General features: G+C 47.9%; 1 protein-coding gene and 1 long non-coding RNA gene across 7 annotated transcripts in view; one reads left to right on the forward strand and one right to left on the reverse strand.

Annotated features, from left to right (window-relative positions):
* LOC135021745 (uncharacterized) overlaps positions 1-4,518 on the forward strand; it is a 65,444-nt gene extending 60,926 nt beyond the window's left edge. The window contains exons 3-4 of one of the 3 annotated variants that reach the window (XR_010218966.1): positions 4,053-4,125; positions 4,434-4,514. This is a non-coding gene — a long non-coding RNA (uncharacterized LOC135021745). Of the gene's footprint in view, positions 1-4,052; positions 4,127-4,433 lie in introns of those variants that run through there. The other 2 variants (XR_010218972.1, XR_010218978.1) reach the window with 2 other exon arrangements.
* The window catches only part of UBAC2 (UBA domain containing 2), a 419,334-nt gene that overhangs the window by 106,227 nt on the left and 298,432 nt on the right, over positions 1-14,675 (reverse strand). For all 4 annotated transcript variants that reach the window (XM_063953257.1, XM_063953254.1, XM_063953256.1 and 1 more), the window contains one exon: positions 4,468-4,591. In XM_063953257.1, coding sequence (XP_063809327.1) covers positions 4,468-4,591 — 124 coding nt within the window. The remainder of the gene's footprint in view (positions 1-4,467; positions 4,592-14,675) is intronic.

The raw sequence follows: 14,675 nt of genomic DNA on the forward strand, positions 1-14,675 counted from the left end.
TGAATGCACTGATGAACCGAAACCCGGGCAGGCTTCAGGACAACCCGGACCATTGTTTGTATCACCAACGCTTTCTCCTCCGGAAGAAACACCCTCTGCACTTCCATGTCGGGGACCATTCCCAGAAAAGACAACCTCCTGGCCGGCTCCAACTGCGATTTTGGAAGATTCAGGATCCAACCGTGTTCCCTGAGCAGATGAGTCGTGAGAACAATGGACTGCAATAATGTCTCCCTGGATGATGCCTTTATCAGCATATCGTCCAGGTATGGGATTATGTTCACCCCCTGTCTGCGGAGAACCATCATTTCTGACATCACCTTGGTGAACACTCTCGGTGCTGTGGAGAGGCCAAATGGCAGTGCCTAAAATTGATAGTGACTGTCTAACAGTGCAAATCTGAGATAAGCCTGGTGAAGCGGCCAAATCGGAATGTGGCGGTACGCATCCTTGATATCCGGGGATACCAGAAACTCTCCCTCCTCCAGACCTGAAATCACTGCTCTGAGAGACTCCATTTTGAATTTGAAAACCCTCAGGTAAGGGTTGAACGATTTCAAGTTTAAAATTGGTCTGACTGAACCATCCGGTTTCGCTACCACGAAAAGGTTTGAGTAATATCCCTTGTTTTGCATATGAGGTGGAATTGGGACAATGACCTGTGACTTTTCCAATTTTAGGATGGCTTCCTGTAGGATAGCCCTGTCTGTCAGCAAAGCTGGCAAGCCTGAATTGAAGAATCGGTGAGGCGGGAGTTCTTGAAACTCCAGTCTGTATCCCTGGAACACAATATCCTGTACCAAGGGATCCAGGCCGGACGACACCCAGACGTGCCTGAAACGTCTGAGTCTCGCACCCACCAGCCCGTCCTCCAGGCATTGAGGTCCACCGTCATGCTAAGGATTTTGAGGAACCAGAAGCAGGTCTCTGGTCCTGGGAGCCTGCGGGTGCAGGCTTTTTGGATTTTGCCCGACCACCACCAAAGAAAGTGGTAGAAGGCTTGGACTTTGTTTTAGCAGCCCAAAAGGACTGCAGCACAGCTGAAGAAAATGGTTTCTTTGTAGAAGGAGTAACAGAGGGAAATAAAGGTGATTTACCCGCGGTTGCCGTGGAAATCCACGCATCCAACGCTTACCCAAATAGAGCCTGACCTCCTGGATTCCGCGTCTGCAGACCACTGGCGTAGCCAGAGTCCCCTGCGGGCTGAGACCGACATGGAAGATATCCGTGCAGTCAGCGTACCCAGGTCCTTCATGGATTCTACCATGAACCCCGCAGAATCCTGTATGTTACGTAAAAACAATTCAATGTCACTTCTATCCATTGTATCCAAATCCTCTAGTAACGTGCCTGACCACTTTACTATGGCTTTAGAAATCCATGCACAGGCAATAGTGGCCTTAACGCCACTCCTGAAGCATTGAAAATGGATTTGAGTGTAGTGTCAATCTTACGATCTGCCGGTTCTTTTAATGTGGTAGATCCAGGGACAGGTAAAACCACCTTTTTCGACAGTCTGGAGACAGATGCGTCAACAATGGGTGGGTTTTCCCATTTTTTCCTATCTTCCTCAGGGAAGGGAAAAGCAACCAGAACCCTTTTTGGGATCTGGAATTTTTTCTCAGGATTTTTCAAATATAGGGTTAATTCTTTAGACGCAGGGAAGGTTAGCGAGGCTTTCTTATTGTCAGTGAAGTAAGCCTCCTCAACCTGCTCAGGTGTGGTGTCATTAATGTTTAACAAATCTCTAATGGCCTCAATCATGAGCTGCACCCCCTTTGCAAGGGATGCCGCCCCCCTCAGCACATCACCTTCTGCAGTATCAGAATAGGTATCCGTGACATCTTGCATAATTTGGGCAAGTGCACGTTTCTGTGGGAACATGCTAGGGGATTTTGCAGGAATAGAGCCTGTCCAAACTGCCGTAGACTTCTTCAACACCTGAGATTTAGTCTCAGTATTAGCTACCCTAGTAGAGATCTGAGAGATCATTCCTTTGATAGAAGTATACCACTCAGGTTCAATAATAGGGATCTGAGACAAAACCTTACAATCCTGTGTACATGGAATGGATCCCTCTTGAGAGGAAACATGTTCTGCAGCATATGACACAGAGTCCCTAGACATGGCTATGTGAGATATTAAACACACACACACACACACACACACACACACACACACACACACATACACACACAGGGAAATGTCAGACACAGTTTCCTCCCAAGTATGCCACAGAGAGATATAGAGATTGGAGCCAACCCACACACAGCGCTTTTTGAGGTAGAACTAATGAAACTACCAGCGCTGTCTGTGAACCCTAATAGACTACACAGACCTTACACAGCTTCCCACCTTCTACAACCCCCTGGTACCGCACAGGATAGCTGGAGTTGCTTGGAGGGACAGCTCTCCTTGTCAGCGTCTGTTTTACAGGAACTACAGGCAGGAAAATGGCGCTGAACGCTGCTGGGTCCGCTCTAAGAAGCTCCGCCCCCAAACATGGCGCTGCTTTCCGCTCTTCATTATATTATACTGGCCTGAGGATTTCTGCTGGCAGCGATCCGGGGACCCTGACAGGCTTGCTGACCAGTGTAGGGTATAGGCGCTGGCTCAGGGCACCCCTCACAGCACTGCACTATGTACCACTGAGCCCTGGAGCGCAGTTAGTACTGCGCTCCCTACCCTGTTGCCGCCATCTTCATACCGGCTCCCCACTTGCCACCGAAGTCTTCTGGCTCTGTAAGGGGGTGGCGGTGTGCTGCGGGACTGAGCGGTCGCCTGGAGCTCAGTGTCCTGTCAGCGGAGATAGTGGCTCAGACCCCGCATGGCGGACAGTACTTCCCCCATTAGTCCCAAGAAGCAGGGAGGCTGTTGCCAGCAGCCTCCCTGTAAAATAATAAACTAAAAAAAACTTTTACTAGAGAAACTCTGGAGAGCTCCCCTAGCTGTGACCGGCTCCTCCGGGCACTTTTTTTTAGACTGAGTCTGGTAGGAGGGGCATAGAGGGAGGAGCAAGCCCACACTCTCAAACTCTTAAAGTGCCAGTGGCTCCTAGTGGACCCGTCTATACCCCATGGTACTAATGTGGACCCCAGCATCCTCTAGGAATTAAGAGAAACATACAAACTCAACACAGATAATGTATTGGTCAGGAATTGAACTCATGACTTGGGGTCTGAGAGGCAGAAAATGCTAGCCACTACGCCAATAGTGCTACTTGTGATGTGCCCATAAGAGTCATTTGTATTTTTTTTACAATTGAACATTCATGAATAAACTGCTGACTGAATGGCCTGCTTGGTAATATATATGTATATAATTTAAATGCATTACTGGTCAAACCCAATAATAAAGGAGGCTGCTGGACAGTGTATAGCAACTGTACTTGACAGTACCACTCTGCCCAAAACCCAAGTATAAGCACAAAATCTAAAATCATAATGGGAAGGGGGAATAAACAGGTGGGGTGGGTAATTGTTAGCTGTTGGACTGGAGAATAATTCCTTCAAAGACTGCCTAACATCCTTAATCAAAATAGACAAAAACAATTAAGAGCGCTATTAATTTATCCATTCAGGTTGTCAAAAGATAAATGGATATTTGCAGACTTATATCTGACTTAATCTCAGTCTTTTGTAAGAAAGAGATTGTATGTAAGTGAATGCAAAAAACAACAACACTTTGCTGTATCATAAATTACTTCCAACAGGCAATCTGAACTGAATTCAGCAACTAGGAATGTCAGACAAACGTACACAAATATGGCAATCGCAGGGTACATATATAAAACGTCCTGAGTTCTATACTGTAGAATATCATATTATTATTTACGGATAGGTGGAGTACATCAGTAGTTCCACGTTTTACTTCCTCTTCCACTTGTTACATCCTTTATGATTTCAATCATGTTATTTCTATTTTGCTGGCATGTATTGTCTTATAACACACTGCACATATTATAAATATTTCGATCTCATCATGAAACAAAAAGGAATAAGAGCACATCCACTACACCAAATACTCAATGGTCTCATTTAATCCTATTAAAGGTCAAGACAAACGTGAACCCATCTGTACAGAAGAATCTTGTAAAGATGTGCAATTGCAGCCCACACACTGCAGGTTGTGATCCGTAACTATACAAGTAAATAAACTACACTGGTACATGTATGGTGTGATACTATGTTATATTTCTGATCTACTCAAATTTGTACTATTTCACACACATTACAGTTTCTTTACCATTGAATTTTATAATCAAGATTCAAATGTATGCAAATAATACCAGAGAATCAGCAGGTGGACATTTTGATTGCACTTTAAGCACCCCAGTAACATTTAGGCAACATAAGCCCTTTTGTATAACTGCTTTTGCAAGAAACAAAAACATTACATTTGTTGTTTAGAAAAATTAATTATTTCTTCTTCAGGAAAACAGTATAATGGAAAAGAACATTAATGTACCTGTAGTCCTACTATGTACACCAAAGTTTTGTTTGTGATTGGAAACCACCCAAATATGTGAGCCAATGGCACTCGTGGCACCGAACAATAAAATGGCACAAACAGTGCGAAGACAGGAGCCAAACTGTGGAGGAAGAAAGAAATTTGTAAATACCCAAATGAGCTGTACAGTATGGCAGTAGACACAGAGAGAAAATAAATAAGCTGCTACATACGGGTGTGGTATGGAAGGTCGAGCACACTTAGGTCGACCAGTATTGGTCGACAGTAACTAGGTTGACAGGTCAAAAGGTTGACGAGTTTTTTTAATTCTTTTGGGTGTTGTTTTCTCTGTAGAGTGACCAGGAATCCCAATTAGTGCACAGTGTTCGCTCGCCATGCTTCAGGCAAGGTTACTCATCTATTCCCAATTGTAGTCCAGGGGGATCGTTACGAATGAAAAGGTTCAGAAAAAGAAAAAGATTGTGAAAAACTTTTGACCTGTCGACCTAGAACATGTCGACCTAGAGACCCTGTCGATCTAGTTACTGTCGACCAATAGTGGTCAACCTAGACATTGTCGACCTAAGTGTGGTTGACCTAGAGACCGGATACCGCTACATACAGTATACATTATATATTTTCTTTGAACCTGTTTTTTTATTTCCCCATGCGGAAACTACATGCTGACTTATTACTTAGTATATAGTATTGGTGAAGTAAATACACTGTGCACCTGACTTTAATTTGCAAAAGTTACTTTCCAGTTGTTGTTAACATTAACAAAGATATGTACACATCTGATTTATAGTAATCAATGATTGATACCTTGTTCATTTATTATATACTGACTATTGATTATCACACCATATTTATATTAATTCTTGAGAGCTGATTAAAACAAACAATATTTAAAATAAATATTAAACAAAACAAAATAAATTATGTAGACTTTATGTAACAGCCACATATCCTGCATACAGTATCTGTGCAATCAGATTAATTACAATGATGTTTGGCACAACAAATATTATCCAGTTATCTCTTTTGCCCTTAAACCGGGTACACTCTACATGATGTAATGAACAATGGAATTATACCTCGTTCTGTCTTTCATTACACTACCCCGCATACGATAATGCCCGATTGGCCGTGCAACTTGCGCCTGAACAGAAGATGTCGCATGCGACCCGCAGTATTCCACAGTTGCGTGTACACACTAGACGATGTAGACAATTTGCCGTTCCAATATGGCAAATCATCCTGATATTGGGGGTAATTCAGAGTAGATCGCAGAAGCAAATTTGTTAGCAGTTGGGCAAAACCATGTCGCTGCAGGTGGGGCAGATATAACATTTGCAGAGAGAGTCAGATTTGGGAAGGTTATTTTATTTCTGTGCAGGGTAAAATAGAACCGGTAATTACTTTTCTCCTAGTCCGTAGTGGAACTGGGGTCTTGTACTATAGTACCATGGGGTATAGATCGGGTCCACTGGAGCCTGGCCCTTAAAAAATCTAAAGTGTGCGTATGTGTGTGCTGGCTCCTCTCCTCTTTGCCCCTCCTACCAGACTCGGTCTAGGAAAACTGTGCCCGAGGAGACGGACATAATATGAGAGAAGAAATATTACAACAGCGGTGAGGCAACAAGCCAACACACAACCAGAAATGAAAGGTGGGCGCTAACCAGAACAGAGGATAGCAACACCAACCCAACCCGGATAGCACAGCTATCCTAACAACATAACGAGACTGCAACACCGGTCCAACCAAATACTTAAACAGGTAAGCAGGAACGAAGCACTGAGGCGGGCGCCCAGTATCCACTATGGACTAGGAGAAAAGGAATTACTGGTAGGTATTAAATTCCTGTTTTCGTCCTAGTGGATACTGGGTCTTGTACTTTAGTACCATGGGGAAGTCCCAAAACTTCCAAATGGGTGGGAGAGTGTGGAGACTCCTGTAAAACCACCTGACCAAACTGAAGGTCATCCTTGGCCAGAGTATCGAACAGATAGAATTTTACATACGTTTTCAAACCAGACCAAGTAGCAGCTCAGCACAACTGTAGGGCGATACTCCCCAGGCAGCTGCCCAGGAAGAGCCCACCGATCTCATCGAGTGGGCCTGAATAGACGTTGACAAGGGCAGAGCCGCTGAAGTATATGCCTGTTGGATGGTCAACCGTAGCCAGCGAGCAATAGATTGCTTAGAAGCTGGCCGACCAACCTTGGAGGCATCATAAAGGACAAACAGCGAGTCAGATTCCCGATGATGAGCCATCCTTTTGACATAAATCTTCAGGGCCTTGACCACATCCAGGGACTCAGGACCAACGGAAGCGTCAGACAACAGCGAAACCACAATAGGTTGATTCACATGAAAGCCTGACACCACTTTTGGCAAAAACTGAGGACGGGTCCTACATTACGCTCTGTCCTCATGAAATATCAAATAGGGGCTCTTACAGGATAAGGCCCCCAATTCAGACACCTGTCTAGCAGACACCAATGCCAATAACATCACTGTCTTCCAGGTGAAAAATTTAAACTCCACCATGTGTAAGGGTTCAAAAAAGTCCGATTGGAGAAAGGACAGAACCACACTGAGGGTCCCACGGAGCCGTGGGAGGTACAAAGGGCGTTTGCAAATGAAGAACTCCCTTCATGAAAGTTTGTACTTCAGGCAAAACAGCAAGTTGTTTCTGGAAGAAAATAGAGAGTGCAGAAATCTGAACTTTGATGGAGCCTAATCGTAGGCACATATCCACTCTTTCTTGCAGGAAAAGTAGAAAAAACAACCAATTCTACATTCCACGGGAGAAACCTTTCTACCCTCACACCAGGAAACATACTTTTTCCAGATACGATGGTAATGTTTCGACGTAACCATCTTCCTGGCCTGGACCATGGTGGAAATGACCTTCGGGGGAAGACCTTACCTAGCTAGAATTTCCCTCTCAACTTCCAAGCCATCAAAACATAGCTGCTGTAAGTCGGGATAGACGAACGGACATTAATGAAGAAGATCTTCTCGGAGGGGTAGAGGCCAGGGATCCTCCAGAGACATGGTTAGGAGGTCCGAGAACCACGCCCGTCGCGGCCAATCCATGGCAATTAGAATTGCCTGAACGCTTTCCCTTCATAGTCTTTTGAGAACCCTTGGGATTAGCGGTAGAGGAGGGAAAAGGTACATCCACGGCGTCGTCAGTGCGTCCACTGCAACAGCCTGCAGATCCCTCGTTTTGGAACAGTAACAGCATAGCTTCTTGTTGAGTCGTGAAGCCATCAGATCTATCTGCAGACAGCCCCACCGGTGAATTAGCTGTTAAAACACCTGGGGATGTAGGTCCCATTCCCCCGGATGGAGGTCGTGCCAGCTGAGGAAGTCTGCTTCACAGTTGTCCACTCCTGGAATGAAAATGGCTGAGATGGCTCTTGCACTGGCCTCCGCCCAGAGGAGGATTTTTGACACCTCTCGCATTGCCGTTCTGCTTCTTGTTCCCCCTTGTCGGTTTACGTATGCCACAGCCGTGGCGTTGTCCAACTGAACCTGGATCGCCTGATCCTTCAGGAGATCAGAAGCCTGCAGAAGAGCATTGTAAATTGCCCTGAGTTCCAGGATGTTTATCGGCAGAACAGACTCCTGTCTCAACCATATCCCTTGGAACTGGGCCCCTTGGGTCACAGCCCCCCAACCCCGGAGGCTGGCATCTGTTGTCAGTAGAGTCCATCAGTGGATATTGAAACTCCTGCCCTTTACCAGGTGAGGAACCTGTAGCCACCATAATAGAGAAATCCAGGCTTTTGGAGATAAGGTCACTTCCTGATGCATATGAAGGTGAGACCCTGACCATTTGTCCAGTAGATGCCACTGAAATGGACGGGCATGGAATCTGCCGTATGGGATTGCCTTGTAAGCAGCCACCATCTTGCATAGTAATAGAATGCAAAGATGGATACCTTGCGAGGACAGAGCACCAAGCGAACCATAGACTGGCTAGTCAAGGCCTTGTCCATTGGGAGAAATACCTTTTGAGACACTGTATCCAGAATTATTCCCAGGAACTGAAGACGTTGGGTCGGCTCCAGGTGAGATTTCTGAAAATTTAGGATCCACCCATGATCCGTAAGTAGGTGAGTAATCAGATCGATGCTGTGCAGCAAACGCTCCTTGGACACAGCCTTTATGAGGAGATCGTTCAAGTAGGGGACTATGTTTACTCCCATCATGCGCAGCTGTAGCATCATTTCCACTATGATTTTAGGGAAGACCCTCAGGGCTGTAAATAATCCAATGTGTAAGGCCTAAAACTGGAAATGGTCATCCAATATGGCGAACCTGAGTTAAGCCTGATGAGGGGGCCACATGGGAATGTGTAGGTAAGCATCCTTGACATCCAGAGACACCAGAAATTCCCCCTCCTCCAGAGCGGATACCATCACCCGCAGGGAATTCCATCTTGAATTTGAACACCCGCAGATACGGGTTTAGAGACTTCAGGTTCAAGATGGGGCGCACCGATCCGTCTGGTTTGGGAACGTCAACAAGACTGGAGTAAAACCCCCTGTTGCATAACGGAGGAGGTACTGGAACCACCACCACTTTTGCTGTGGGTAAAGCTGGTAAGCCCGACTTGAAAAATCTGTGAGGAGGGAGTGTTTGAAATTCCAGCCGGTATCCTTGGGAAATTGGGTGGAAGGCTTAGTGGCAGGGGATCCCCTGGGAGTGGTGGAGACCTCACGGCCCCTGCCTCTAAACGTTGCCACACGAAAGGACTGCAAGGAGGGTCCGGTGTAAGAACGTCTAGCAGGTGGCGCAGCCGACGGCAGATAGGTAGACTTACCCACCTTTGCTTGGGAGATCCATTTATTTCATTTGTCTCCAAACAAGGCATCACCTGTAAAGGGAAGATTTTCTACCCCTTTATGGAATCAGCATCTGCCAACCATTGATGCAACCAAAGAGCTCTGCGAGCCAAAACAGCCATAGCAGTAGTGTGCCCATGTATGTGAAGAGCCTCTCTCACAGCAAAGATGAGGGCCTCCACCCCTGGGGACAGAAAGCTGTCCTCATCCATATCATGATCATCTACATCAGGCTGATCAGAATCAGACTGGAGCACATGTGGCAGTGATTGTTTATATGAAACCACTAGAGGGGGTGAGAAGCCTTCTTGATATCTGCTGGTTTGGTCACACAATCAATATTAACACCTGTCTCTCTTTTCTAGCTGCAGCTAATTCTGAATTAACATGCTGAATCATGCTTTTAAAACTATCTAGCCAGTCAGGTGCCTGTGAACTGTGACCTTGTGGAGATAAGGAACATTGTTCACACATAAATGACCCCACTGAAGACGGGGTTGAGTTACAAGCAGCACACACGACCATGTCCACAGACATCTTAAACAACTGTAAATAGCGCAGCCCTAAGGCCAACACCTCCACACAGACCCTAGAGAGCCCCTGGAGTGACACTGAGGAGCGGATACCAGCACACAGAAACACAGCAGTACAATGTGTAACTAAGTGTATGACCTGAACGTATGGAGCTGTGCTGCCGCTGGCGTGCTCCCCCCTTTCTATGACCCCCTGGTACCAGCACAGAGTCTTGTAGCAGCGTGGGTCTCTAGAGGAGCAGCATGCATGCAGCCTTGATCTGCAGCTGCAGAAAATGGCACCTTCCCGCCTCAGGTCCCGCTCCAGGAAGCCCCGCCCCCTGTAATGGCGCACGGTCCCTGATCAATAGTTCATACTGGCTATGTTAGAAATAACATCACAATATGCATACAGTACACACAAAGCCTTTTTGTGACAGTGAGCACTGAGGGTCATCAGCCCTTAGCCAGTTTGTCCATGGCGGGCACCGCAGCTCTGAGCCCGTGACTGCCGCATGACTTGCCGTGAAAACTGCACCGGTGCCCCACTATCCGGGACCCCGGTGTAACACTCACCGCACCTTGTACTTCGGCATCTGTTAGAGGGTGACTGTTAGCTGCTGGTGTGGGCACACATACTAACGATGTGTGATCAGTGCCTCAGGAGCTCAGTGTCCTGTCAGCTGGGATTACGAGCCATTAACCCTCAGGAGTTTGGTTCGGTCCCCCCTCTAAGTCCCTCAAAGCAGGCAGCCTGGTTGCCAACCAGGGCTACCTAAAAATAATAAACTAAAACAAAAACAAAGGAAACTCACTGGAGCTCCAGAGAAGTGCACCCGGCTCCTTGGGCACATTTTTCTAAACTGTGTCTGGTAGGAGGGGCATAGAGGGGAGGAGCCAGCACACACATACACACACTAAAGGTTTTTAAAGTGCCAGGCTCCAATGGACCTGATCTATAACCCATGGTACTAAAGTACAAGACCCCAGTATCCACTAGGACGCAAGAGAAATACTGGCTGCTTTATTTTTACACTGCAATTTAGATTCAGTTTGAACACACCCCACCCAAATCTAACTCTCTCTGCACATGTTATACTGTATCTGTCCCACCTGCACTGCACACACCTCTCCCATGTATATGGGCCTTTAGTATTCAGACAACGGACTGCATCAGAAAATGAGAAATGCTGAAAACCCAAACAGAACAAAACTTTGGCCCTCATTCCGAGTTGTTCACTCGCTAGCCGCTTTTCGCAGCATTGCACACGCTAAGCCGCCGCCCTCTGGGAGTGAATCTTAGCTTAGCAGAATTGCGAACGAAAGGGTGGCTTCGGAGGACATGGAGTAGCACACAGGCTGTGTGACTCTCCAGCTTCATTATCCTGCTGACATATCCTGTGTCCCCCCCTGGGCCTGAAAGCTGCCCCAAAACCTGTCTGAGGGTGTGGTGGGACCCCTGTGTCGTTTTGAGACCCGTTCGTCTCTTTCCTGCTGCGACCGGGCAGTTTCAGTGAGCAGAGATCCTGGGCCTCTACAGTCACGTGGGACGCCGCTCCTGTTTCACAGCGCTGGGGAGTTATACCCGGCCGCCGTCCTGCACCCGCTCCTGCCGTCGCGTGGAGCCGTGACCCGGAGGACGCTGCTGTACATCCGGCGGGTCCCTGCCTGGGCCCGGGTGAGCGTCTGCGAGATCTCCCGCTGTTGAGCTCCCGCGTGTGCCGCTGCCGCTCTCCTTCCTCCCTCGTGCGGCTTCAGTCTGTGCCCCCCGGATCCCATCTTGACCTCCAGGGCGACCCTATAACGCGGCTGTAAGACGGAGTGCGCTCTGGGAGAGCTGTGTATGTGCCCCCATAACCCCACACAAGCTGCCTGCACTGCAACATTTAGTGGGACTGCTAGCTGTGCCATATTAACCCCTTGTTAAAACCCCTTGTTAGTCAGTCTCAACACCCCACTCTGGACTGCATGGGATACAGATGGGCAGATCTGACCTCAGTGCATGCTGCATATAACTCCTATGCTGGGGTTTACCCTGTTGTGGCATTTCTCCTGGACCGAGTGAGTGGCCCATTGTATTACATCCTCTTGGTCTCCTGTGTATGCTACTGGGGACAGCAACTGGGTTGTTTTGATATACTATTCCTTTGCACAGACAACAACTGGACAATTCTGATATACTAAATATACCCGCTGGCGGTATCTGTTCAGTTTTGATATACTACATTTATTCATAGCAGCAGCTGGACAAGTTTGATATACTATATTTCCTTGCGGGCAACATCTGGACAGTTTTGATATATTATCTTTGTTTGCGGGTGGTGACGGGACTGCTCTAGTACGCTACATTTCTCTGATTCCCGCCGCTAGATCGGCCATGATGGTCAGACAACACCAGAATACTGCGGCCGCAGCAAAATTAGAGAAATATGCCAGGAACCCTCCGGTACGAACCCAACGCGGGGAGGATGCACAGTCGACCTCGTCGCCACCACCGCCATCACCTTCTAATAGCTCCTCCTCTGTGGATGCTGCAGATGCCGCTTTACAGAAAGTACTAGATGCGGTCACCGCCAGCGAAGCCCGCTTGGCCGACAGGATCGGTCAGGTCCAGGCGGACTTATCTATCATACACCAGGACCTTCAGCGAGTGCGGGAAAGGGTCGGTGAAGTTGAACGCGCACTTCCACGCTGGAGGACGCTGTTTCACCACTCGGTAGGCGTACCACCGCTCTAGAATCCCAGATGTCGGAAGTACAGAAAAAGATGACGGATATGGAGGGAAGATTGAGACGGAATAATGTCCGCTTCGTCGGCCTGCCTGAAAAGGAGGAGGGTGCCTCCCCCGAAAAATTTCTTGAACGCTGGCTGTTGGATACATTTGGAGCGGAGGAGTTTACCTCGCATTTTGCAGTGGAGCGCGCTCATAGAGTCCCGATGCGTCCATTACCTCCAGGGGCACCTCCCCGTACTTTCATAGCCAAGCTCCTTCATTATCGTGATAGGGATGTAATTTTGAAATTGGCCCGCACTAATGGTCCTCTCAAGTGGAACGGATCTCCAATTTCAGTCTTTCCGGATTTTGCTATTGACGTTCAAAAAGATAGGGCTCAATTTGTTCCTGTGAAACGTAGGCTGCGAGATTTGAATATCCCTTATGCTATGCTTTTCCCGTCCAAACTGCGGGTGGTCTCGGACGGAGAAACTAAATTCTTCATGCAGGGCTGTTTCTAGCCAATTTGGCTCCCAGTGCAAGATTTAAAAATGCGCCCCCCCCCCCCCCCCACACACACACACACCCATTGACACAATGGGTGGGGGGGGGCCTTCGGCGCGCGCGCTCCCGGCAAATGGACGTGGCCTCATCTGATCTCATCATCACAGCCACCACAGGAAAAAAAAAGTCTCCATTTTAAACAGTACGGCAGGCAAGAGTCCTCATTTTACACATTGCGGCAGGCAAGTGTCCCCATTTTACACATTGCGGCAGGCAAGTGTCCCCATTTTACACATTATTGCAGGCAAGTGTTCCCATTTTACACATTGCGGCAGGCAAGAGTCCCCATTTTACACATTGCGGCAGGCACGTGTCCCCATTTTACACATTGTGGCAGGCAAGTGTCCCCATTTTACACATTGCGGCAGGCAAGTGTCCCCATTTTACACATTATTGCAGGCAAGTGTCCCCATTTTACACAGTATGGAAGGCAAGAGTCCCCATTTTACACAGTACGGCAGGCAAGTGTCCCTATTTTACACAGTATTGCAGGCAAGTGTCCCCATTTTACACAGTACGGCAGGCAAGTGTCCCCATTTTACACAGTATTGCAGGCAAGTGTCCCCATTTTACACAGTATTGAAGGCAAGTGTCCCCATTTTACACAGTATTGCAGGCAAGTGTCCCCATTTTACACAGTATTGCAGGCAAGTGTCCCCATTTTACACAGTATTGCAGGCAAGTGTCCCCATTTTACACAGTATTGCAGGCAAGTGTCCCCATTTTATACAGTATTGCAGGCAAGTGTCCCCATTTTACACAGTATTGCAGGCAAGTGTCCCCATTTTATACAGTATTGCAGGCAAGTGTCCCCATTTTACACAGTACGGCAGGCAAGTGTCAAGTGGGGGGAGGGGAAGGGAGAGGGAGGGGGGGAGGGAGAGAGAGAGAGAGAGAGAGAGAGAGAATACTCACATACAGTATGAAGAGGCTCTTCCCGCTCTTCGGCCCGCGCCGGCTGCCTCCTCCTTACAGCTGGCTCCCCCTCCTCTTGTCATCGGTACTCCTGTTCGGGGGGCGGAGTTTCGCGCAATGACGTCATGACGCAACAGCGTCATTCCGTGAAACTCCGCCCCCCGAACAGGAGTACTCGGGAAGGGGCAGGAGGGGGAAAAGGACCTGCAGAGTGCCGCGGCGGGCGCCCCGTGCGGTTGCACGGCTCGCCCGCCGCTAGAAACGGCACTGTCTTCATGACTCCCCGCGAAGCATCGGTGTGGCTGGATAGCCGCTTCCCGGCAAAGCGGGCGTTGGCCGCTGATTGACCTCCTGCACTTAGTTTCTCTGCTAACAAGTATAATGTTTATTGAACATATGTAATGTTATATGCGAGTGCTGACTCGGGAGGGTTTTTTTTATTTTCTACGTTGGTGTTTTGTAATGTGCGGCTATGCTGGGTCTCTGAAGGCCCTTTGCGGTTTATTATGGGGCGCTGATGGGAATGGGTAGTAGTGGGTAGGTGAGGAGAGTATTTGTTGATAATTCCGTACTGTTGTACTGCTCTAAACATCGCTTTACAGTGCTCAGCTCCGTTCGCACATCTGCCTCCGGTTAATATCACTGCACAGTTCCGTTTG

This window comes from Pseudophryne corroboree, chromosome 2, assembly GCF_028390025.1.
Source record: "Pseudophryne corroboree isolate aPseCor3 chromosome 2, aPseCor3.hap2, whole genome shotgun sequence".
Taxonomy (NCBI): domain Eukaryota; kingdom Metazoa; phylum Chordata; class Amphibia; order Anura; family Myobatrachidae; genus Pseudophryne; species Pseudophryne corroboree.